At 32.5% G+C, this 25,090-nt stretch overlaps 3 protein-coding genes across 5 annotated transcripts in view; 2 read left to right on the top strand and 1 right to left on the bottom strand.

Moving 5' to 3' along the window:
- Positions 1-301, top strand: part of LOC116023239 (lysM domain receptor-like kinase 3) — a 6,103-nt gene extending 5,802 nt beyond the window's left edge. Inside the window, exon 12 of one of the 2 annotated variants that reach the window (XM_031264228.1) lies at positions 8-301. The gene's annotated coding sequence lies outside the window, so the exon portion shown is untranslated. The remainder of the gene's footprint in view (positions 1-7) is intronic. The other variant, XM_031264227.1, reaches the window with a different exon arrangement.
- Positions 302-1,743: 1,442 nt separating this feature from the next.
- On the top strand, positions 1,744-11,293 carry LOC116022721 (MMS19 nucleotide excision repair protein homolog). Of its 2 annotated transcripts, XM_031263569.1 has the most exons (19): positions 1,744-1,997; positions 2,246-2,308; positions 2,398-2,452; positions 3,353-3,450; positions 3,631-3,789; positions 3,925-3,984; positions 4,667-4,855; positions 5,054-5,107; positions 5,896-5,982; positions 6,072-6,774; positions 6,886-7,265; positions 7,507-7,580; positions 8,552-8,657; positions 8,786-9,663; positions 9,846-9,921; positions 10,013-10,124; positions 10,411-10,487; positions 10,608-10,688; positions 10,963-11,293. In XM_031263569.1, exons 1-19 carry the CDS (start codon positions 1,926-1,928, stop codon positions 11,062-11,064), a joined length of 3,426 nt encoding a protein of 1,141 aa, XP_031119429.1. In that variant the 5' UTR covers positions 1,744-1,925; the 3' UTR covers positions 11,065-11,293. The 2 variants fall into 2 exon arrangements, with proteins under 2 accessions (XP_031119429.1, XP_031119430.1); XM_031263570.1 differs by lacking the exons at positions 1,744-1,997; positions 2,246-2,308; positions 2,398-2,452 and having other exon boundaries at positions 3,347-3,450; positions 3,635-3,789.
- A 202-nt stretch (positions 11,294-11,495) lies between these two features.
- On the bottom strand, positions 11,496-13,175 carry LOC116023168 (histidine-containing phosphotransfer protein 4). Its single transcript, XM_031264147.1, has 6 exons — positions 12,998-13,175; positions 12,761-12,891; positions 12,214-12,282; positions 12,043-12,114; positions 11,839-11,911; positions 11,496-11,746 (listed from the first exon to the last, which is right to left on the bottom strand). The coding sequence occupies exons 1-6, from the start codon at positions 13,055-13,057 to the stop codon at positions 11,699-11,701; spliced, it is 453 nt and encodes a 150-aa protein (XP_031120007.1). The 5' UTR covers positions 13,058-13,175; the 3' UTR covers positions 11,496-11,698.
- Positions 13,176-25,090: the final 11,915 nt, after the last annotated feature.

Raw genomic sequence — 25,090 nt, 5'->3', positions numbered from 1 at the left:
TTTTTTTTTTTTTTTTTTTTTTTTTTTGTATATAGTAGTGCAGAATCCATCGCGGTGGCTCCTGCATATACACGTGCCAATCTCGTTATTTTCGATCTCTTGTTAGCTCCATTCGCGGGGATTCTTTGATTTCTTTTGCTCTGCATACGTCCATGATTCAGAGGTAGAGGTGTTTGTAAGCATTTTTATGCCACGGGAGACTTGAAACATGTTTGGAAGAAGGAACAACTTTTGTATCACTTGAAGTGAGTCTATGCATTGTACAATAGGCTCTATATAAAGTATATATTGACTTCTCTGAGATCGTTGTTTGGTTTGATAGAATAGAATTAGAATCTGTGCTATTCTAAAGTTATATTGTTCCGGCTGGATGGGATTGAATCTGTGTCAGATATTGGGATGATGTATGATTCTGGTTTAGCTACAATTTACATCCTTGAACCCAAAAAAAGAAAAAAACTTTTGTAGCTGAATGTTTGAGTTTTATGTAATCTTTTTCCCTTGCAAAAAAGAAAAAAAGCAAAAAAAAAAAAAGAAAAAGAAAAAGAAAAAGCCCTCAAATTGGTGGCCAAGTAAGCGGACTATGAATAGTTATACCATGGATCCGGATCTATTTTGTAAGGTGAACTCAGTGTCCATTTATATATCGAATGTTGACAATTTATATTAGTTAAGTTTGATTTTTGTATCAGAATGTCGTAAGTTTGATTCTTTTAAATTAAATTTTAATATTTTATTAGTTAAGCTCGTCATACAATACGTTTTTAGTGCGTTTACACTTCTTGTATAATTTGTAAGCTATTACATATATCTTACGTGCTTTATGAGTTATTATATTATTATATATGAGCGAAATTACATATCCAATGTTATGATTCGTCTAATAGCAATGTTGCAAAAAACAAATAAGATGATAACTATCATAATCATTAATTATATTTTGATAGGCTCCAAGGTCCAAGCATATCGTACTTCATTTTTATTTGGTGAATTAATTAAACATTTGTGTTTTATATATTGAAGAATAATTGGTAAACTCTCATCTTATACTTCCAACTTTTTTTTTTTTTTGAAAAATACTTCAAACTTTTATTCATTCTCATATTATTGATGTAGACACTTTTTTGCAGCTCACATAAAAAAAAACTAATCATATTTTGTCACCTCAAAAAGTAGAAGTAAGAAAGTAGAATTTGAGAGTATGCATAGTAGAACTGTTAAATATATACGGAGTATTTGTTAATGCTATTGTTATGAGTTTATACAAAGATTTTTTTTATTATTTATTTATTTATTTTTTTTTTTTTGCAAATTTAAGAATGGGGAAGAGAAATTAATAAAACAAAATGAGTCATTTTCATTTTTGATTCTACTGTTATTGAGACATTGTCAATTTTAGTTCACTTTATTAATTTTTGAAACATTACGGCCAGTCTTATTTATTCATTGTCACTTTTAGTCCACCATTAAAATTTTCGCCAAAATAATCGTCCAAAAGAGGGGTATTTTGATTTTTTTCATGCTTTGATCATGCCCTTTACTCTTTGTAGTGGTTTTCCTTACAAATTTTCATCCAATTAAGAGGTCCGGTGAAAGCCATGACTGGCTTTGTAATGTGGCTCACATGAGTTTCGTCGGACCTCTTCAATTGATGAAAACGGTAAGAAAACCACTGAGATGAAATTGACAATGCCCCAATAACATAAAAAGTGGAAATGACTCAAACAAAAACGAGAACGGTAAAGGAAGGAAGTTGTTCACTTGTTCCCGTTCCCGGCTCAGCTTCTGGCCGTTTTTTACAGCTGCCGAGAAATTCCTTCCAGAAACCCTCGCAAAATCCTAAACCTCAATCACTTCTCTTTGCTTAAACCCTCTGAACTCCCTCTCGGCTCTCGCTCTCGCTCTCGCTCTCGCTCTCTCTACGGATGGCCAATTCAAGCAAGTGCGTAAAGCACATTGAGTCGTACGTTAGTTCATCCACCTCTCCAGCTCAACAGGTTCATGCTCATTTTTTTTTGCTTTTCTTTTCTTAGCTTATCCTTTCCTCGCTTTTGATATTGCAAACAATTTAGGTGACATTTAGCCCGGGTATATTTCACAACCTTAACCTTTCCTTTTTGGTTCTTATATTAATCTGTCTAAGAATCTTCAATTGTCGAATTGCTAGTTGCGTTTACTACCTTGTATGCGCAGTTATATTCTGTTTTATGATGCTGTGCTCTTGTAATGTGTGCTTGGATTACAGGCTGCAATTGTAGACACTATTGCTGCCCTTGTGAAAAATGACTTGTTGACTCTAGAGGAGCTGGTATGTTTATTGAACTCTTCTCCTATACATTGCAAATGTGTATGTGCACTTGTCATTGCTTGGGAATTAAGATGATGTTTAATTTATAGGTTAGAGAGATGGAGATGTATTTGACAACTACTGATACCATCATCCGCTCAAGAGGTACCTCTTTTTCCCCCCTTGATCTTTATAAGTTTTTAGGTTTATTTTGGGGAAACCATTGGATTATTGGTAACATCTCACTGATATCAACATAGTTAGACCTTGCTTAGAAAAGAATTGAAAATAGAAAAACAATACGGATGTGTACTTCCCACTTCAGTATATTGGCAATTCAGCTTTCTCTCTTAAGCTCAAAAACTGGACAAAAATGGTCACACAATATTGTAAATTGGACATACATGGTATTTTCATTAGGTTCCCTAATGGAACTCTAACTGAAGGACCCTTTTTGTTCATTCAACAATTTGGCAATAGTTTTGGGAACCATTCTTGTCTACTTTTTAAGTTTTAACTTGGGTGGAAATAGTGGAATTGCTACTATACCAAGGGACCAAAGGTATCACAAGTTCTAGCTTTATTATTCATTTTTGCTAGTATAAATTACTTTCATCTGCTACCTAAAGCATTATTTTCTTTTTCATATATGTGATTTTGTAATTTCCCATATTTGGTGCTCACTGGGTACTATCTATTAATCCACTGGGGCTTTGCAGGTTACTGTCCCATTATGAATTAACAAGATATATTATTCCGTGCCAATATTGAATAACATAATACTTGTCAAAAAAGATTGTAAAGGTTGGCTAATACAAAGGAATTGGCTGGATCTTGTTTAATGATTTGCATCACCTTTCACTATATATATGATATGAATATAAACATCTCTATGCTTTTAACTATGGTTGCCTATGAGTCTCACATATAAGCCTTGTTGAGCTGTTAATGTAACTCTATTGTAATTATTGATGGTTGTGTCGGTATTCCTTTCATTTCTTAAGGCATGCATATTACTTTGTTTCTCAATCTTTTATGTTTTCGATTTGACATGGTTTCTTCCAGGGATCCTCCTCCTCGGGGAACTATTGACACAACTATCATTGAAGCCTTTAACTGATGCTGCTATACAGAGCTTGATAGGATTCTTCATAGAGAGGCTGGTGAGAGAACAATCTAGTATAATAATAAGAAAGATTCTTTTAAATTATTTCTAGCTTCCAACCAAACTAATTCCAGTTCTTGTCTTTTTTTTTTCTTTGAATATCTCGTGTTACATACCAACTACACCTGTCAGTTATCATTTGAATTCTGTTCGATATATGATGTTTTACTCATATCAGGCAGATTGGAAAGCTTTGCGTGGTGCTCTAGTTGGTTGTTTGGCGCTATTGAGGAGGAAAGTTGATGTTGGCATGGTCACACAGAGTCAAGCAATGGCTGCTGCACAATCTTTTTTGGAGAACATGCAAGTGCAGTCCTTGGGACAGCATGACAGGAAGGTATAGTAAGGTTAAGCACTTAAGCATTGTTGATTGTCTATCAAATCCTAGCAGGCTAACCTCTCCTCATTAAACATTTGGCATGGATTTAGCTATCTAAACCTGCCTTCTGAACTTAGCATATCATTCTTGCAGCTCTGCTTTCAAATTTTGGAATGCCTATTAAATTGCCATCCTGATGCAGTTGAGCCGTTGGTAAGTTCACTGTGATTCTTTTTACTGTTTTCCTTGTGGTTGTGCCATAGACAGAATAACTGTAAATTTAAGTTCTTAATTTTCTTTAAATTAAGTTATCCTACATTGCAATGCTAGAAGTATCTGCTTTCATCTTCCTATAACCCTTATTACCATTATAGTAAATCTGCCCCATCCAGATTCAGACCATAAATTATGATTCTATGTCCAAAAGTTGACACTTGGTTTGACACTGCATGGGACTCTAGTCCGGCATTGTAGATTGGGGTGTCTAGTGATCACTATAAGAGGAAATTAGCCATAGGCCTAAGTAAGACCTAGAAAAAAACTTTTGAGTAGTGTAATTAATCCAATTAAAGGTTCACTCCAATGACTCCATGATCATTTGTCCCATGGCCAAGCAGAATGCTCTCACTTATTGGTCTGGGCTTGACACTTGGATTCCTGAAGTACTTGTAAAAACTGTTTTTAATAATCCAGGAGCAATGCTTTGAGTTCCTATCTTGTTAATTTTGGATGCTTCTAAACTTTTGAGGCTTAGGTTTACTGTGGCATCCACTGATACATCTGAAGTTCTTTTTTGCCATATCAAATATCTGAACTGATTCTTTCTAACCATAAGATGTTTGCAGTTAATCAGAAAACATAAAGATTTTGTTTCTCCTTTCTGATGGTGTCCTAGGGTGATGTCCTTGTTTATGGAATTTGTGAATCGATTGATGGAGAAAAGGATCCGCAATGCTTGGTGCTCATATTTAGGATTTTTGAAGCTCTAGCACGATTATTTCCTCATTCTTCTGGGTCACTTGCAAGTTATGCAGAGGATCTTTTTGAGATTCTTGGATGTTACTTCCCTATTCATTTTACACATGTGAGATCATTAAACTTCAATCTTACTTTATTTTGTAAATATTCATCTCTCTATTACTTAAAATATATTTTCCACAATTGTGAAGTCAAAGCACATTTTAATGCTTGATCACTTTTATGGTTCTGGTTATGTCTGTGTTTGCCAGTTTGTACTTATCATCTTTCATATGCTGCTGCTTTTGTTATTTTTGATATTCAGTCAAAAAGTGAAGATGCTGATATAAAGAGGGAGGAGCTCTCGCAAGCACTGATGGTATGTTCTTCACTTAAATGTACTATATTTTAACATTAAGGCTTCCATTTGGAAACACAATTGTACTTTGTGCTTCCTTTATTGATATTTCTACTTGTAAGGAAAAATATTAGTTAGTCCAACAAATGGTTCTACAAGAAGGTTGAGCCATCATAATGAATACATATTAGATCTATTTGTTGAGGGCTTGAGGCATGTGCTGATTGGAACTTATACCTTCAATTTGTTAATCTGCCTAGGATATGCCCCCAGAAATATGGCTTGATACATATATATCAAGAGATTTCATCACCTAATCTTTGATGTATGGTTGTTGATTTTAACTTGCATTATTTGTTTAAATTGTTTTATGCTAAAGAGCAAAGCCTTGAAAATGGTCACTGGTCAGTTTTGTACTCTTTGTTAGAAAGGTACCTTTAGTTCACAAAAGTTAGGCAAAGGGTTCCAATTCAAAGGAATCTTTTGAAGTCCAAAGAGTAGGACCTGTGAACAAAATGCCTAGAAACTTGTCCATACCAAATGAATAGGATTCACAGACAGTCTGAGCACCAGTGCCAATAGCCCCACTGCCCCACAAAGCAGGGTATGTTCCTTTAGTTCGAAACCAACCACATAAGACATAGGGAGGCACATATCTTTGGTAGGGCTTGCACAGTTAATCCTTTATTATATACTTAATATATGGTTATTGCATTTTGTTTTGGATTTGCTTTAATGGCTACATGAACATACTTATTATTATTATTATTATTATTTTCATTTTCTTATTCATTTTTTATGTTTTCCAGCTGGCATTTGCGTCTACACCTTTTTTTGAACCGTATGCAATTCCTTTACTTCTTGAGAAACTATCTTCTGATTTGCCGTCAACAAAGGTTAGTTCAACTAACAGTTAAACATTGTCATTTGAAGTTGGAGTTGATATTATTTTTTATTGTTACTTTTTAACTCTTCATGGAAACAGGTTGAATCTCTAAAGTACCTTAGCTATTGCACATTGAAATATGGGGGAGATAGAATGGCAAAGTATTTTGAAGCTCTTTGGTCTGCATTGAAAGATGTTTTATTCATTAAACCACAATCCACTTTGTCAATAGAATTTGAGTTAGTTGACGGTATAGGTTTTCAAGAGAGTGAAATAATGATTCAAGCCCTTGAGCTGCTTCAGATGGTTATTCAGCGAAGTAATGGTTCATTCTTAAGTTTTATCCTGGCTGATGAGGACATAAAAACATTTATGAACTCATTGAATGGGTTAAAAGATTTTGACAGTGCTTCTGCACAGAACAAACAGCGATTGCATGCAGTTGGTTGTATTCTCTCGGCGTCTGCCAGATCTTCTTTTGCTTCTTGTGATGCAGTTTTCCAAAATTTCTTTACTAGCTTAATGGATGCTCTAATGCTTTCAGTTGAAATTCCATCTAAAGATAGCGTTGTTCTTTCTAGAAGATTCAATTTTGGAGCCTTGTATCTCTCTGTCGAACTACTGTCTGCATGCAGATGTTTGGTGTTGAACTGTGATGGTCTCACACCTATTCCTGATTTTCTTAGTATGGCTTGGTGCTGCATATTATGTTGCTTCTCTACTTCATTGAGCAATTCTTTAATTTCTCTTCTGCAAACAACTAGTGTGGAAAGCACTCCAAACACTAATGTTTACTATGGAGGTATATGGAATGCCCTTAGCTAACACAATGTCTGTTCTCTACTTCTCTCACTTTCTGGTTTATTTAAGCCAACTGCTTTTAACAACACCACTTCTCTGTTTTCAAATGTAGTTAAAGGTTTGCAAACTCTGGCAATGTTCCCGGGAAGCTTCACTCAGGTGCCAAAGCCCATTTTTGAGAACGTTTTGTTAACATTGATGTCAGTCATCACTACTGATTTCAACAAAACATTTTTATGGAAAACTGCATTGAAAGCTTTGGTAGATATTGGCTTCTATGTTGATAAATCCTGTGAAGATGAGAAAGTAGCGAGCTTTGAAAGTGTAGTCATGGAGAAAATTGGTTTTCTGATATCTTCTAATGACCTTACTGTGCCTTTGACACTCAAACTACAAACAACTTTTGATATTGGAATGACTGGGAAGAAGTTTATGCACAGAGCAGTTCAGGAATTGGACAAGACACTATTCGACAATTTGTCTCAGATATTTGTACGTATATTGTTTGAAACCATTACAGTAAGCTGGTATAATGAGGTGTCTTAGATATACAAATATACCAGTGTAACATGTAGCAAAACACCAAAATTTGCTAGATAATATTATGTACATGAGGTGTTAGAAAGAAAATAATCATTACATACCCAGCAATTGCTTTAACATGCGTCTCCGACCTCCCAGTTCTTTATTCATTATTGTCTTTGTGATTATTTTTTAACATGGGCTATGACAGGTCAGTGAGAATGTAAAATCAACTGAGTTGACAATCCCGCTTTTGGACTGTTACTCTAGGAATGTCCTTCCCTGGTATGCAGTTGTTCTCAGTCTCTACATGCTATTCTCTGTAACCGTCAATTTTTAAATTTGTTGCTGCCTTGCTGTTATATTCTCACAAATGTGCTGCTGCCATCTTGCCACTATATCCTCTCAACCATTTAGTCATGTGACTGTGGCTCTGATATACATGCATATATAGCTGTATGTACCTCTGTACATATCATTAGTGCAAGGTTTTTCTCTCCAAATATAATACTTCTCAAATTCCAATTTCAGTTTCCAGTTACTATTTTCAACTTCACTTCAGTTTTTAGTTTGAGCTTCAAGGATCAGGATTTGGTATGAGTTCATTGAAGATTATTATTGACCTTTTAATGCAAGTTGAAGATATTGCATGTGCTCCAACTTAAGGAGTGTCAGGAAATGAAGAATTATCAAATTTCTGTATTTAACACACTGTAAACTAAAGAGTTTTAGGGTAACGTGAGTCATAGTCTCACAATTATCACATGTAGAAAGAATAGCCATGATCTAGATTCTAGACCTCATTTATATCCCTCCTAGCTTACAAATACTAGGCTCTTGCGGTAATTCTCTACCACCTGCTGGACCTTAAACCTCATTATTTCTTTACAGTCATATATGTGCTTCCAATTCTCCAATTAGTATTATCTTTTATTCATTGTCAGTTATTTTTATGTTTCTTTGCTAAATACTTGTCTAACAATGTCCAAAGGCTCCATTGAAGCTGGCTACTGTTTGTTAATCAGTCATGGAAGTTTCCAACGGACAAAAATGACGTGTTTTCTTCAAGATTTTAAATTTAAACCATTGTGAAAATCAAACTTAACAGTAAACAAGACCCAGCTATTTTGATTCAGAATGGATACACTTTGATTAAAACTATAAATGTATTTGTTTGCATTCTTCCTTCTTATTTCAAAATAACCATATTTACTATACAATTAGAACTAGTGTGAAGTAATTTATTATGTGTCCAGGTTTCATGACAACGGAGGTTCTGAGGAAGTCTCATTGAATCTTGCATTTAATATTTTGGAAAAGATTGAGAAAAGTACGCATTCCAGCATTGGGTTTCAGGAAAGTGTAAGTGAATGGGTGTATCCAACACTCTGTTGCTCATAACATTAAAATTTTATGGATTTTAGTTTTCTATCATATTGATAGTATCAATAGTGGTTGACTTGTGAGTGGATTTTTGTATTCATTATCAGGAACTTCTTGATGCAATAATGATTGCACTGAAGCATGCTGTAGCCAGCTGTTCAGAGGAAAACCAGGAGAGAATTATTAAAAAAGCTTTTGACCTAATTTCTTCAGGTTCATTGAAGGATTTGAAGCCTTATACTACACCACTCAACTCCAATGGAGGACAACTTACTAGCATGTTGGAAGGAATTTCTTGCAGAGATGAATGTATTATCTCACTCATTGCATCAGTTATAATAGCTTTGCGCCCTCAAACTCACATACCAAATCTTAAACTGCTATTGCAGTTATTTCTAATGACCCTCCTCAAAGGTCACATTCCGTCAGCTCAGGCATTGGGATCTTTGGTTAACAAACTACCTTTAGAGACCAGTATAAAAAATTGTAATCTGGAAGAAGCAATAGATGTGTTATTTAACAATGAAATTTGGATTTCCTGCAATTTTTATGATGGAAATAAATGCTCCACCCTGGACAATGGTAGTGCTATAGATTTCAGCAGTCTAAGGATATATGGTTGTGATGTGTCTAATAAGATTCATGCTCTTGTTGGATTGGCCTGGATTGGGAAAGGGTTACTTATGCGTGGTCATCAGAAGATAAAAGACATTACTAGCACTTTTGTGAGTTGCATACTTTCAAATGGAAATGTTGGGGCCTTTGAAGAGTTGGATGGTCAGTTGAAAGACAACAAAGAGCTGAAAGTGATCTCTTTGAGGAAATCTGCTGCAGATGCATTTCATGTTCTCATGAGTGATTCAGAAGCTTGTTTGAACAGAAATTATCATGCAACTGTTCGTCCACTTTATAAGCAGCGATTTTACAACATGGTGTTGCCTATATTATTATCTTCGATTTTGGAAATTGATTCACCAACTACTAGGTATGAATTGAGAACTTATCATGGACCTAATAATTTAATATCGTATATATAATTCATCTTTATACATACTGTTAGTTTATTGGTTTTCTCTTTCTAGTTCCAAGCTCTCTTGATGCCGAGGGATTCACTGCGTGATTATATTTTCTTTGCTTAAGATTTATCAACTCTCTTTTTGGTTTCAGATCCTTGCTATACCGAGCCTTTTCACATTTGATATCTGGTGCTCCTCTCATTGCGGTTGTGAGTGATGCCAAAAAGGTAAGCAAATACCAATATATCCAAAGCCAAATCATTTTTGTGATTGACTGCAAATTAATTCTTGCAAATTTTTTTGGAACCTTGTTCTCAGGTTATCCCTGTGCTAGTAGATTGCCTATTCATGTTGCAAAAGGATGCTCTTGACAAAGATATAATCTTCAGTGTCTTATTAGTCCTCTCTGGAATATTGATGGATAAAAATGGTATGCCCTGTTACAATATTCTATCTTGCTATGCAGAAAATGATTTTGTTGTCGAGTACGCAATTGTGCGTGCATAAAATTTGGTGTTAAGAGTCTCACATTGAAAATATACATATGGGTTTAAAAAGCCATGAGTTAGACTAGTTAATTAGTTGGATTCAATCTTTCAGTGTGGTTTGGCCCATGTCATTATAGCCCAATTGAGTGACCTTGACCCAATTTTAAATTATAACATGGTATCAGAGCTTGTGTGTTCACCCGGTTGTTTTACATCATACTGTTGCAGGAAAAGAAGCTGTTATAGAAAATGCGCATCTCATTGTCCACCAACTTAATAACCTCGTTTCCTATCCCCATATGATGGTAGGCATAGTCCTTGCACATTTCAAATCTCTTTTCCGATCTTTCTCCCATACTTAATTCTACATTCTTTCACCTATATCTGTGTGTTTCCAATCATTTTGTCATGCTCGAACTTTTCAGGTAGTCCGAGAAACAGCAATTCAGTGTCTTGTTGCCTTGTCAGGGCTACCCCAATCAAGAATATATCCTTTGAGAAAAGAGGTTAGGTTCCATGAAAAATGCTAATCAGAATTTGCTGAAAACAGATTACATAGAAATCACATACAGAAACTGAGAAACTGGCTTATCTAATGAACACATTGACTATGTTAATTGTCATTAGTAATTTTACTAATTTTGTTAAGGGAGAAGGAAACATCTTATACTAACTTCCCGTAATATTGGCTGCCCACTCGAATCGAGTAATTCTGAATCAAGAATTTCATCAGCTCTGCTATACCCACTTTTAGTCAAATTTCATGCTGTCATTTTTCAGGTTTTGCAAGCCATATCAAAAGCTCTTGATGACCCCAAGAGAGTTGTTCGTCAAGAGGCAGTCAGATGTCGGCATGCTTGGTTAGAAATCGAGGGTAGATAGTTCTTGTTTTGTTTTGTTTTTTTTCCAAGAAAAAATATTAGCAATTAAAAGAATGTCCATATGATAAACAGACTTGAAAGCATGTTTACATTTGTACGAGTATCAAGTTTAATGTTGCCTATAAACTTGACGTTAATGTTCATAAAACTACAGCTACATATTCACATATACAAAAGTTAAAACCTTTTTACATATGTTGAGTAAAAACTTGTTTGGGTTGAGATGATCAGTTATGGACAATTTAAATTGATTTATTTCTTGTGATTTTTTGTCAGATAAGGTCATAAGATATGTTTTACAGTTTTTATTTAGTGTGTACTTCCGAATAATGATTGAGTTTTTTTTTTTTGGTAAATTAAAGTTAAAACTCTTAAATCAAATAAAATCTTTTAATTATAATGAAAGATACATTCTGTCTTAACTAACAAATGTGAAGAATTTACATATTGAGTATTGTGAAGAAAAGTCAAAATTTTGCAAATATATTACACGAAATATAGAAATTACAATTTATTTTTTTTGACAGCGAAATTACAATTTATTAGACTTAAAAAAACAGAACTGATCCCATTCGTTTCATTGAAGATTTACAGAGATATATACAGCCAACTTGGACAACGTTGAAGACCTCAGATCAGTTAGGGCGACATGCCACCTCAACAGGCCCAGCTTGTCTTGCAAACTGCATCAATCACAAAAACTACATTAAATATAATCATATGAAATAAATAAACAAATTTTCAATTATTTAGTAAGTATAGAGAATTTATGCACCTGAAAATAAGCTTTGAGCTTCTTTTGGAGTGTGGAATATTCTTTCTTTAGCTGCAGGAAACTTCTCTTGCATCTGCAAACCAACCAACAAACCGACTCCCCTATAAGTTAATCAAATATGTCTAAAATATTTACCTTATGAAATGATAATTAACATGCAAGAAAGTAATTAAGATACTAAGTATGATGAAAATTATTATGTACCCCTCTGCATTTGCCACCCTGCAATGCTCCCTGAACTGCGTGCATTCATATTTCACCTTCCTGGCTCCAATGCTGCACACAAAAACAAAGGAAATTATAAGATTATTATTACTTAGATTTCACCATTATATTGTAGCCATGCATGTATATGTTGTTTTAATTTGCACAAACCTTGAGCAACTGTCCTTGAACTGGTGCATCAATCCATCCAGCTTAGCAAAGTCAAGAGGACTTCTCTCCCTATGAAAATCGAAAATTTCTATTCAATTCAAGTGACGTTAATAAGTCGATGATAATTTATCGTAATGAAAAAAATTGAAGGCGGTTGTTAAATAAGTTTTGATTTTCATTAGAAATAAGTAATTTTGTGTGAAGTATTTTAATATTATACATTTATGATGAGAAAGTGGAAAGAGCTAGGTCGATCTAACAAGCTATACAAATAATGATATGATGACGTTAAAGTTAAATGGGGATAAAATCCTTGATTAAAGGCAAAAAGTTTCAATAAAGGCCGGCAAACTCTTGTATCTTAATATCTTAGTATTGATAGCTAAGACTGTGTACGTGGTCGAGTGACGTGCACCAACTTATAACTTTAGGTTAGAATGTAATGTCATAGGTCTGATTCTCAATCCTTCTGATGTATCAAAAAATATATTTTAAGATATACGCTCTTTAGCTTAGCTAATCAATGGGGTAATTTAATAATACTTACAATGCATGTTCAATGTTTTGCACTAAGCGAGCAGAATCTCGATAGAATAAAGTGACAACTTCCTCAGCAAAGTTAGGGTTAACATCATCTTGCAGCTCTTCCAACTGAACAAATTGATCATCTAGATACCCCTGCACCAATAATATATATTTAATGCCCATCCACATGTGTATATTATTGAATATATCAAGCCTGATCTTGAAATTTTTATGATACAAAGAAGAAGTAATTAATTACCTGATCAAAAAGAGACTTCCTCATGGTGGCAAGCTGCCTAGGCAAGTGGTTTCTTTCCATGGAAGCTAAGGAATGGAGAAACTAAATGATATATGATATGTAGAGGTTGATAACTATATATTATATTTTGGGGAGAGACAATATAATGAACTTATGAGTTATATATAGAAAGGGGAGTGATATGATGGTGTAATTGTGGTTTTGGCAAACATGGTATTTATAGCTAGTGCCTAGTGGAGGAATTGGAAGACAGAACTACCCATCAAGATTAATGATATGATGGTTTGAGTTTTGGAATATTTTTTTAAACATATTCTCAAATATTTTACAACAAAAATTCAATGAAGTGACTGATCCAAATGACGTAAATTATTTGTTTATAATTTATTTGATTCCAATATATATGTGTGTCTGCATGTTTTTAATTTGGCACACATTTTTGTAAGTGGTATTGTGAGGCTTTAATTTATTGGTCAATATACATGGAAGTACATTTTTGTGGGAATAATACAATATCAATTTCATAACTTTGCAATTATTTTATTTAATATTAAGTATTAACACATTAATTTGAAAGAATCTCCTAAAATGTAGAAATCTTTTCAAAATAAAATTCATAAACCTTAAATTTATTTTCTAATAATTTTGCATTTTTCCTTATATAATTTTTTTAAAACTAAATATATATTAGTATTATTTATACTTGTCATTTAAATTATAAATTACTATTTATTTTTAAACATAAGGAATATATATAGAGTATTCAAAAAAAAAAATAGGGTTAAAAATTTTTATTTTGAAAAGATTTCTATATTTTAATTAGGAGCTTCCTAGTTGATGTTAATACTAGAAATGTGGTATATTTCGATTGGTTTCTACTTAAGATTTGGTTGAAAGGACCAAATGTGAGAAAAAAAAACGTCATGTACAAATGTGATAAAAATAATATTTGAGGACTAAATGTGAAAGTGACACAATAGTCGTGAGACCAAAAGTGAAAATAATTCTTTTAAGTTACAAAGTATTATTTAAATTATCATGTTCGATTTTTATTACGGAGTAATAACATTTTGGTCTCACGACTAAAAATCATGGACTAATAAAAACATATGACGTGACATGTATATGATATGACAAAGCGTTGACATGACAAAAAATATCCATTTAAAAATAAATTTTGCAAGTAGCATAATTTTGAAGAAAAAAAAAAAAAAACTCCCCATTTAATTTATCCGATATGATCCCCCATGCAACGAAAAGACATTTTCTTATGATTCTTATTTTCTCAGAAATATCGAAAAATGGTGAATATTGGGTTTATTCGTCCACATAATAAAACGCGATGAATAAATTTATGCCTAAGCTGTCAGCTATTGTTGGGCTAGTTGGCACTAATAATTTAAAATGACGTAAATCCATGCATGCATATAATATAAATATATAATGCACTACTTGCCTTATTCTGCATGCCTTTTATTTCCCAATTTGCAACTTTTTTTCACATCACAAAAGTGGTTCGTACGGTCCAAAACTCTAATCAATTTAGCAATCGTGTCTGAATTAAATAGGTAAATGCTCACAAAGTAAAGAATAATCTAATACCCAATTATAAACCGCAAATTATTCTGTAGACCCGAATCTACCTTGCAAGGTGGACATGTATTTTGAATGTTCACAATTTACTTTTTTAAAATTCGCAATTTGTATATTACGAACATAGAATGTGAATGTTCACCATTTACATATTAAATGTTCACAATTCACCTTTAAAATTTTACAATTTGTATACTACGAGCACACAATGTTAACATACACAATTTATGTGTTTTGACTTAGAAACACAATTTATATTCTAGAAGTTAACAATTCCAATACTAAAAGTACACAATTTAGGACCATGATCCACCTTGGTAAAACAACTCATTATAAATAATTGGGGATCAAATAAGTGAATTTTATTAAGTTTAACGTTAATATATAGTTTAGCTAAAAAAAAACTTTAATATATAGTTTAGCAGTTGAGGAATAAAAAAAAAAATATTTTCTCTCGTCTAGTATAAAATTAAATATAACAAATAAGTTTTTAACTTATGATACAAACATAAATTTATATCATGAAATATCGCCCTCAAAAAAATTTAAAATTCAATTATACTCCGTATTAATCTCATTTTACAAGTTGCGAATACTAGCCTAACATGGGAAAAAAATGTACGGCGGAGACAGTGGGGTGGGAATATTAAAAAAACACCAAGAAAAGAAATATCATTAAGTAACTAAATAAGGAAAAAAAGAAGGAAAAAGTGTCAAATTGGTTCCCTAAGTTCGGTGGATAGTGCAATTAGGCCCCCTAAGTGCAAAAAACTCCATTCAAGCCCCCTAAACCGGTAAAGTAGTTCAATTAAGTCCAAGTTGACTTGTTTATCAGGTAAAATTCGTGAGGTGTTGACACGTGTCCCTTTTTTATTTTATTTTTCAAAAAAAATATTTTTATTTATTAAAACTATTATTTATTATAAATAAATAATAAATAATATTAAATTAAAAAAATAGCCATGAGCCATGGAAGAAGATGAGAAATCAGTTTACCATCTTCTTCTTCTTCGTCTCGCATTCTCGCCGCACGTTCGCCGGAGGGAGAGAGAGAGAGAAGGAGCTGCACCCTACCAGTCCGACGCCGGCGAACACAGCCGTAGCCACCACCACAATCGTCCCTCTCCCTCGCCGGCGAACTGAGATGCAGCAGGCGTAAACGACGGAGCTTGAGCGATGGTTGATCTGGTTCATCTCTGGCGGTGAGGTCGACGGAGCAGCAGGCGGCGAGAACTGGTTCCTCCTCCAGCATCGGACTGGCAGCGGCGACGATTGCACCTCGGACTGGCAGCGGCGACGATTGCAAGGTGCAGCTCCGTCTCTCTCTCCCTACGGCGGACGTGCGGCGAGGATGCGAGACGAAGAAGAAGATGGTAAACTGGTTTCTCTTCTTCCTTGGCAGCCGGACTGTTTTTGTTTTGTTTATTATTATTATTATTAAATTTAATATTATTTATTTTTATTCATAATAAATAATAGTTTTAATAAATAAAAATATTTTTTTTTGAAAAATAAAATTAAAAAAAGACACGTGTCAGCACCTCACGAATTTGACCTGATAAACAAGTCAATTTGGACTTAATTGAACAATTTTACAGGTTTAAGGGATTTGAATGGAGCTTTTTTCACTTAGGGGGCTTAATTGCACTATCCACCGGACTTAGGGGGCCAAATTGACACTTTTCCCAAAAAAGAAATGGGAGTATAAGGAATCCATAAAAAGTAATCTGATCAATGTTCATCCAGATGGTTGCCCTTCATGCACTGTCCTGCATTATACCGTGGATCATTATCATAATAAATTACGAGGTGTCCTAAATAGGCCTTAATTATAGAAGACATTTTAAGTTTGTACAATACTTAGACTATTATCATTTGCACCAGGCCGATCGACACAATTAAGCTAAAGAACAAAGTGCTAGTTATATTGATTTTTTCATATGAGAGGGGATTTTGAACTCCTGAAACCTCTTAAAGAATGAGAGTACGCAGTCACTCACACCAATCAAGTTAGTTATATTTTTAGTACTCTGTATATTACAAGTTCATTTGATAATTTTTTTTTTTTAGTGTATTACAAGTTCATATAATACATAAAAATGAATTTTCAATATACTTAAGATGAATATTTATCAATAAAATTACATGCACATGCACAATATGATACATTTTATTTTTGACAACTTCAACTTTGAATTTACCCCGTTAGGTGTCTGTCCATATAGCCCAATGAGGCAATACCCCCATTGAGACTCAAACCTATGGCCTCCCAATTAAGAGAGTCACTTCATGCCGCTTGACTTTGGCCGTGGTCTAGTCCTTTAATTCCATATTCTAATGATTTTTTTTTATAGTATCATATGTCTTTCAATTCTCCATCCTTAATTCCATTATCCCACCAATAATATAGTTTAAAGAAGATTGATGATTGAATGTTTCAGAAGAGATTCTATGCCCTTTCAATTTTATTTATTAATTAATTTAAATATCCTTTGGCCAGCCACACCTTACCCTGTGGATTACTTCTTCTCGACTTATCATATTATATTAAAGAACAAATTATACTTTAATTAGTCATCAATTATTGTAACATTGTCACATCTAGTCTAATTTTTTTTTAAATTTTGTTTTATTACTTATACATTCTTGACTCTTATTTACTTGATATAATTAGTCTTCCATTTGTTTTAATCATTTCATCATATAATAAAGAAGTCTAATATGTGATTTTATTATTCAAGCCTATTGCATGAACATGTAATTTCTCTTCTTCTCTTGTAAACTTTTTTAATTGAATGATTAAATTACATATTAACCATATTTATTAAATGGTGGATTCACAAAATTTTAAAAAGATGACTAATTGTAGCAAACAAATGAAAGTCAAAGATGTAATGTGACAAAATTAAAAGAATATAATTAAATGAGACAATGTCATAATAATATGTCACAGTGTGAGAGTTACATTCAATGATATATGCTCCTTTTTAGCACCATGCATTCATCATCCTACTTAATGGACTGTTGAGTTACCTTGATATATCCATCCACTATCTTATCAAGCTGAGGTGTGGAGCTCAAGAAGCAATGTAATTTCAGTTTTGTGACCAATAATTAAAAAGAATGCTAGGTGAATTGTTGAGGATGAGAATGACAACCTAAAAAAATTATTCTTAATCTATCTATGCCAGCCTTCCAATCATAAAAGTCGGAGGGCAAACATCAAATTAAAGCATCACATTTAATTGTCTGCATAAAGTTGTATATATAAACTGGACACATATGCATATATCATAAAGGTGTGAGGCAAGCTAAGTCAGATTTATAATGCCCAACAAAGTATGTAGGGTAAAATAGAGTTGATGGGCATATATCAATTGATATTAGATAAATATTTGTTAAAATGAAATGTTTATGGAATATATGACAAAATATGTGTCAAAGAAAGAGTAGTGACCAACATGAAAAAAGTGAGGGTTAAATAGAGTTGATGGGCATGTATCAATTGATATTAGATATATAGATATTTGTTAAAATGAAATGTTTATGGAATATATGGCAAACTATGTGTCAAAGAAGAGTAGCAATGAACATGAAAAAAGTGAGTTAAAATAGAGTTGATGGGCATGTACCAATTGATATTAGATAGATATTTGTTAAAATGGAATATATGACAAACTATGTGTCAAACTATGAACATGAAAAAAGTGTTAATGGCTTTGATGGAATTAATTAACTCGAAGGCCTGAATTAACTAATATCAATTAAATAAAGGGAGTGTATGTAAAGACAGATGAGTGAAGCTCAAAGGAAACAAAGTGTCCTTGTATTAAGTTGCTTTTGTGCAATGAGTGTACACAATATGTAATAGCAAGACAAAATGATCTATTAATAGCTCCTCCGTAACCGCCTCGTGCAAAATGGGTGGGCGATTACAATATTCTCTGTTCAAGCCTTGGCCGACTCAACCGAATTTAATTTGAGGTCCTCGCCGACCTCATGCTCAGGGCCAACCATAGGGTCGGTGTTGGTGCCTTGGGATCGACTACAGGGTCAGCTACTCTGAGTTAGCTTGGCTCGCTTCTTGGATGCTCTAATGTTTTCAGTTGAAATTCCATCTAAAGATAGCGTTGTTCTTTCTAGAAGATTCAATTTTGGAGCCTTATATACATGGTTGAAAAAATCGCTAGGCGCTCCTTGGGCGCTCGGGGAGCGCCTAACGCCTAAGACGCCTAGGCAGGGATTAATAATCGGCGCCTAGGCGTCCGTGTATTTTTATTGTATTTTTTATTTTTAAAGACTAATAATTATAAATTATATACTACTTTACTAGTTAATACTAAAATATTAAATATTTAACCTAAAAAATATCTAGAGTTTGTACAATTTAGGGTTATTTCGCTCAAAACGGTGTTGTTTTGAGTGAAATAACCTATTAAGAAAAAAGAACAATAGTTAATCGGCCGATTGGGAGACCTAGGCGGTCAGCGCCTAAGCGACTTAGACGGTCACCTAGCCGGCCAGCCGCCTAGAACACCATTTATGGTAATACGCTAGTCGATCGACCGGTGCCTAGTGCCTAAGCAGGATTAATCGGCGCCTAAGCGAGATTTTTGCAACACTGCTTATATATATTAAGTACTACTAAATATGTTATAATGCAGTCTTCTCATCACCTATATTAAGTACTACTGAATTTGTAACAAATTCAGTAGTACTCTATATATAATTGAAGGAAAAAAAACAAAAGCAAACAACAACGACAAAAACTTTGATGCTTACACCTATTCCACACTTGCTAGCTACCCACTGAAAATAACCCCATCCAATGTTCTATATGCTTGCCTATCCCATCTTTGCCTAAACTCAATTCCTTTTGTACCACTTTAGTATGAAACTTAAAAGCCAAGTTATCCATAATACTTTATACATACTAATATAAATAAGCTTAACGTATTATTATTATTTTTAAATAGAAAAGGTGTTAAATAAATCTCTTAAATTGATAAAATAATACAATTAATCATCTTAATTAAAAAATATAGTTCTATCAAAATCTCTTAAATTGGCCCCCCAAAAAATTACAATTGAGTTCTAATCTAATTAATTACTTAGTTAGCAATTTGCTATTGCTTTGATATTGACTAAGTTTAATTTTCATATATGCTAGTAAGTTATTATTCTGATGTGGCGATGACTTGATGTCCAATGTGTATGTGTGTGTATGCACACTCACATGAAATTATGAGAATATGTCTAAGAGAAAGCTAAGAACCAATTAGCGTCGCCCATTTGCACAAATCTATTGGTCTTAAATTAAAGCATGAAGAAGAAAAAAAAGAATATGGTATTTTTTTGATAAATAACTTGAATTTTAAAATACATTTAGCAACACTGATCAAAGTACATTTAGCAAACTATAGAATGCATCCATTGATAAATCCTAAAACTTAAACCAAAAAGCTAAACCCTAAATATGAAAAATTGAACCCGAAACCAAACTAAAACACCTAATAACCCTTAAAATGAAACTAGAAACTCTAAAAGGGGAGTCCTAATTGTACTACACTTTAATTAGCATTAGGTCCACTTTATAGTCTTGGTGAGTGTAATGTACAGTACTCTAAAAGTAAACCATAAATACTAAATCTTAAATATTAAAAAAAAAAACTAGAAGTAAACCACTAAATTAAACCAAACTAAAACAACAAAACCCTAAAACAAATAAAAATAAAATAAACTCTAAAAGGTGAACCCTTCCACTATACTTTCACTAGGATATACTCACTATTACAAAATAGGAACATTAATCAGTCGATTTATGTTGCTTTTTTGAAAAAAAAAAAGAAGAAGTATATTTAACGTTGGTTTTATCGGACAATCGATGTTAAATATAATTTTTTTAAAAAATCTACGACATCGGTTCATAGAAGAATCGACATCGTATGCTTACTTTAAAAAAATTAAATACATATAATACATCGAATTTTATAACCCAACGTATTATTATGATACACACACATATATATAGAGAGAGAGATTGATTATAAGAGTATAGCAAAAATCTTTAATTACAAGACAAATTGAGGGAGTTTGGGAATCTAAATTGAAAGCAATGGGCTCTATCCTTAATTCCTTATAAGCATGATAATTCTTTGAAAGTTAAGAATAAAGCAGTTATATATATAGTGGTGGAAGACTACCAATCACATAATGATGTGTAAATATTTTGTAAGTTGACATGTCATTTCTTATTGGTTAATAATATAGGTGCATTCGAGGTAATTAATAATATCACACTACAGCTATAGGAGTTGAGTTGGTGGCTTAAATCAAATATTCTCGAAGCGAAGCACCTCGATCATTCAAGGCAACTAGTGCTAATCGTTATTTGGTGTAGTTGTGTGGAATATGGTGATATGCCACAAATATGTATATTGTGAAATGAATGTATAGTATAATTGAAGTAATATTTTAATGTTATTATAATGAATATATTGTGTGTATATAATGAAATTGAATACCAGACCTCATGTATATATATGTATATTGTCAAATGAATCTCTAGTAGAATTAAAATGATATTTTAGTGTTGCTATAATAAACCTATTGTATATATAAAATGAAACTAAATAGCAAAACTCATACATATATGTATAATGCCAAATGAATGTACGTGTTTTGGAATTATAATGATACTTTAGTCAGGGATGGAGCCAGAAAATCGATTGAGTGGGCCAAGGTGAAATTTAAATTACGTTAGAAATGTCAATGATGAAAATGTTAAAGTACAAAATATATTATAAATTACAATAGAATGTTTTTGATAGATTACATGATAGTTATGGTCAAAGTCAAATATATACTTGAGTGTGGTGAAAATATGAAAATATATTTATGACAAAATATGAAACATAATCAATTAAATAAAATAATTTGAATAACATCAAGTTTTGAGTTCAACCAACTAAGCTACTCAAATTATTAATAACAATTTGAACATAAATATCAGTTTATATACATTTTAATGCTATATATGTTTATATATACATACATATACATAAAGGGATGGGATGGGGGAGGGGGAAGCTGCCCACACGCTAGCTCCATCTCTGACTTTGGTGTTGTTATAATGAACATATTGTATGTATAAAATAAAATTGGATATGATATACATGAAATGAAATGTAATTGAAATGATACTTCAACTTTGTTATAATGAAACTAGTGTGCATACAAAATAAAATTAAAATTGAGCTTATATAATGATCCACGCTACTACATGGACCATGATCCACAATAAAATTTGTCAATTGGAACGGCCGCGGGGTGATTGATACTTAGAAAGATGTTAGGCAATGCAATGGAGAGTCAATTAGTTGAAGAGATCTAGCCACTTAGTTATGGCAAATTATTGTGTGGACCATGAATATAAGGTACATTATTTTATACTGAAAGTACATTATTTTTGTACTGAAGATACATTCAGTACAAAAATAATGTACTCTAAAATAATGTACTTTATGTACAAAAATAATGTACTTTTAGTATATTAAAAATGTATTTTTTATTTGTGGTCCACACAGCTGTGTGGACCATGCTCCATGCAATAATGATTGCTCAATTATTGTTTATTAGGATTCTGCAATCTAATCAGCCAGAGTGCTAATACTGTTGTCACTACTCACTAGGGATGGGAATCTGGTCTGATCTCTTGTGGTTGATCTATTTCCCTACTTGATCATCAGCATTTGGCTTCTTTTAATGTCGTTCCCATATGATTATTGGACATCTTGGTCCACTATTGGGTCTGATCGCAAATTTTACCGTGTGGACTGCGCATCAAAACGACGTCGTTTTGATTAAAGAAACAGACGTCGTTTCATCCGTCCCGCGCAACTGCAGTTTCCTTTCAACACAACTGCGGTATCAATTCAACACAATTGCAGTTCCAGATGGATGAAACGACCCGTTCCGCGCAACTGCAGTTCCCTTTCAACACAACTGCAATATCATTTGAGATGAATTGTAGTATCGGTTACGGATATTTACGGGAGCCGTTTCTCCCACTTATTGAAACGACGTCGTTTTGTGATCATGGTCCACGGTATAACGACTGGGGTCTGATGGGCAATAATCCGATGTCTCCATTAAGTTCAAAATAATTATTAAAATATATTAAACATTAAACCAACCTTACCCTCATGTAGACGAGTTGTTATACCATGGACCAGGGTAAATGACATTGAATTGTGAATTTTCAGAATGTAAAGTGTATTTTTAAGTCAAAACACATAATAGCTGTACTAAATTTTAAAAAGATTAAATTGTGTATTTTTAGTATTAGAATTGACTGTAATATTTGAAATCAACTTGTGAATACAAAATAAGATAATCAATTACATATATGTTAACATTGTGTGTTGGTAGTATACAATTTTTGAATTTTTAAAATGTAAATTGTGAGTATTTAATATATAAATTGTGTATAAATCTACTTTGTAAGGTAAACTTGTGTTCACAAAATAATTTGCTAGGCGAGCTGGTATACGTACACACACAACTGAAATGACTTGAAATGATTGCTTGGAATGACAGATAAGAAAATTCATTCTGTTGATTCTCACTTTAACAAATTAGCAAAAGCACCTTTTATCATCGTGCAAAATGGCAAATGTCAAAGAAAAAAAAGTAACATAATACTAAATCTCACATCATTTGATATGATTTCACACGTCTAATGAATAACAAGTCATATCAAATACAAAAATGTTATACAAAATGGATTTAATATAAATTAAGATTTTTTAAAATAATAAAATGGTAAAGAAGGACTCCGTATTTCGAGACAGACACGTTAAAGGATGTAATTATTATTATTATTATTTTTTTTTTATAAAACTTTTGGAATAACATTCTCTGTTTTCTTTTGGAAAGAATGTGCTCATTATCCGGAGAATAGATGCACTCATAAAGGGTACGTTTTGCCTTTAGGTTGTTTAATTATATTAGCTTATCTTAGCTTGTTCATCACCTTTTTCACTGGTACAATCCTCAGCTTGCAGCATTTATTCTATATTTCTGCACCATCTATTTCAAACCCTTCATGTGCGGCAACACCACTTATCTCTATTTTATATAGTTTGGTAATGTTTACAATATCAATGAATTGTAGTTGTTATGCCATGGACCCATGTAAGGTGGACTCAGGTCCATATTCATAATTTTAGAACTGTATATGTTGATAATTTTTGAATTGTATATTCACAATTTTTGAACTCTATATTCACAATTACAGAATTCTATATTCACAATTTCAGAACTCGATGTTCACAATTTTAGAACTCTATCATTCTGTTTGGCAGAGCTTATTTAGGAGCTTATAGCTTATTTTAAGCTACTAATAAGCTATAAGCTCTTTTTGGTAATGTTCTCAAAATAAGCTAGTAGCTTAAAATAAGAGCTTATTTTGAAACGCTACTTGGGGTAGCTTTTCAAAAATAAGCTAGTAGCTTTTTAACTTTTTTTCCATCTTTATCCTTATTATTTTAAATAAATGACATCCTTTACTCCTTTCAATTAAAACCTTTTTGACATTTTCTTTTCATTATGTTTGGTAGGAATTTCAGTTTGACATTTGTGTTTGAACATTAATTTTTGTATGAACTAATCTTATGAATTATAAACATTTTTTTTTACTTTATATATTTTCAAATATATATTCTTACTTTATATTTTATTTAAATATATTGATTTCATTATTTTATATTTTAATATATAAACAAACCTATTTAAATTTAAAATTATTTAAATTGTATGAAGATGCCCTTTTTAGTCTTTTTACGTTTATCAACTTATCAAAAAGTTAATTTTACCAAACACTTTTAAGCATAACAGTTAGCTTAACAGCTCTTCAGATTTCAGCTTCGAGCTTATAGCTTTCAGTTTTCAGCTACTTTTCAGCTTTCAGCTACCTTTTCAGCTAGGTTTGCCAAACATAGTCTATGAATTTCAAAAATCATTTTTCGAGTTTCCAAACAAACCCTTAATTGCTAATGTCTTAAATAAAAAATGAAACTGAACTACTCTTTTTTTTTTTTTTTAACAACTTATGGAGAGCCCCCTCATCAGGTAGGCTTAAGTCAGTTTATACAATAATTCATAATCTATAATTTATAGAAAATTTCTATGTTATTTAGATTGTATCAGACACTATCACCAGTAATATTCTCGGTAACTAATGTAACTAAACATACAATTAATATACGATGGACTATAATTTAATATGGCGCGGTTTTTGTTTTGTTTTTTTGTTTTGTTTTTTTTTTTAATTTAAAGAAATGCTTATTGTTATTGTGAACCAATGGCGTATCACGTTACAAATATGTAATTGTCAAATAACCTGTAGTAAAATTAAAATGATATATTAATATTGCTATAATGAACCTATTATGTGTATAAAATGAAACTGAATAAAAAAATTCATACAAATATGATACT

The sequence above is a fragment of the Ipomoea triloba genome, chromosome 6 (genome assembly GCF_003576645.1).
Source record: "Ipomoea triloba cultivar NCNSP0323 chromosome 6, ASM357664v1".
NCBI classification, from domain to species: domain Eukaryota; kingdom Viridiplantae; phylum Streptophyta; class Magnoliopsida; order Solanales; family Convolvulaceae; genus Ipomoea; species Ipomoea triloba.
This window is presented reverse-complemented; position numbering and strand designations above follow the sequence as displayed.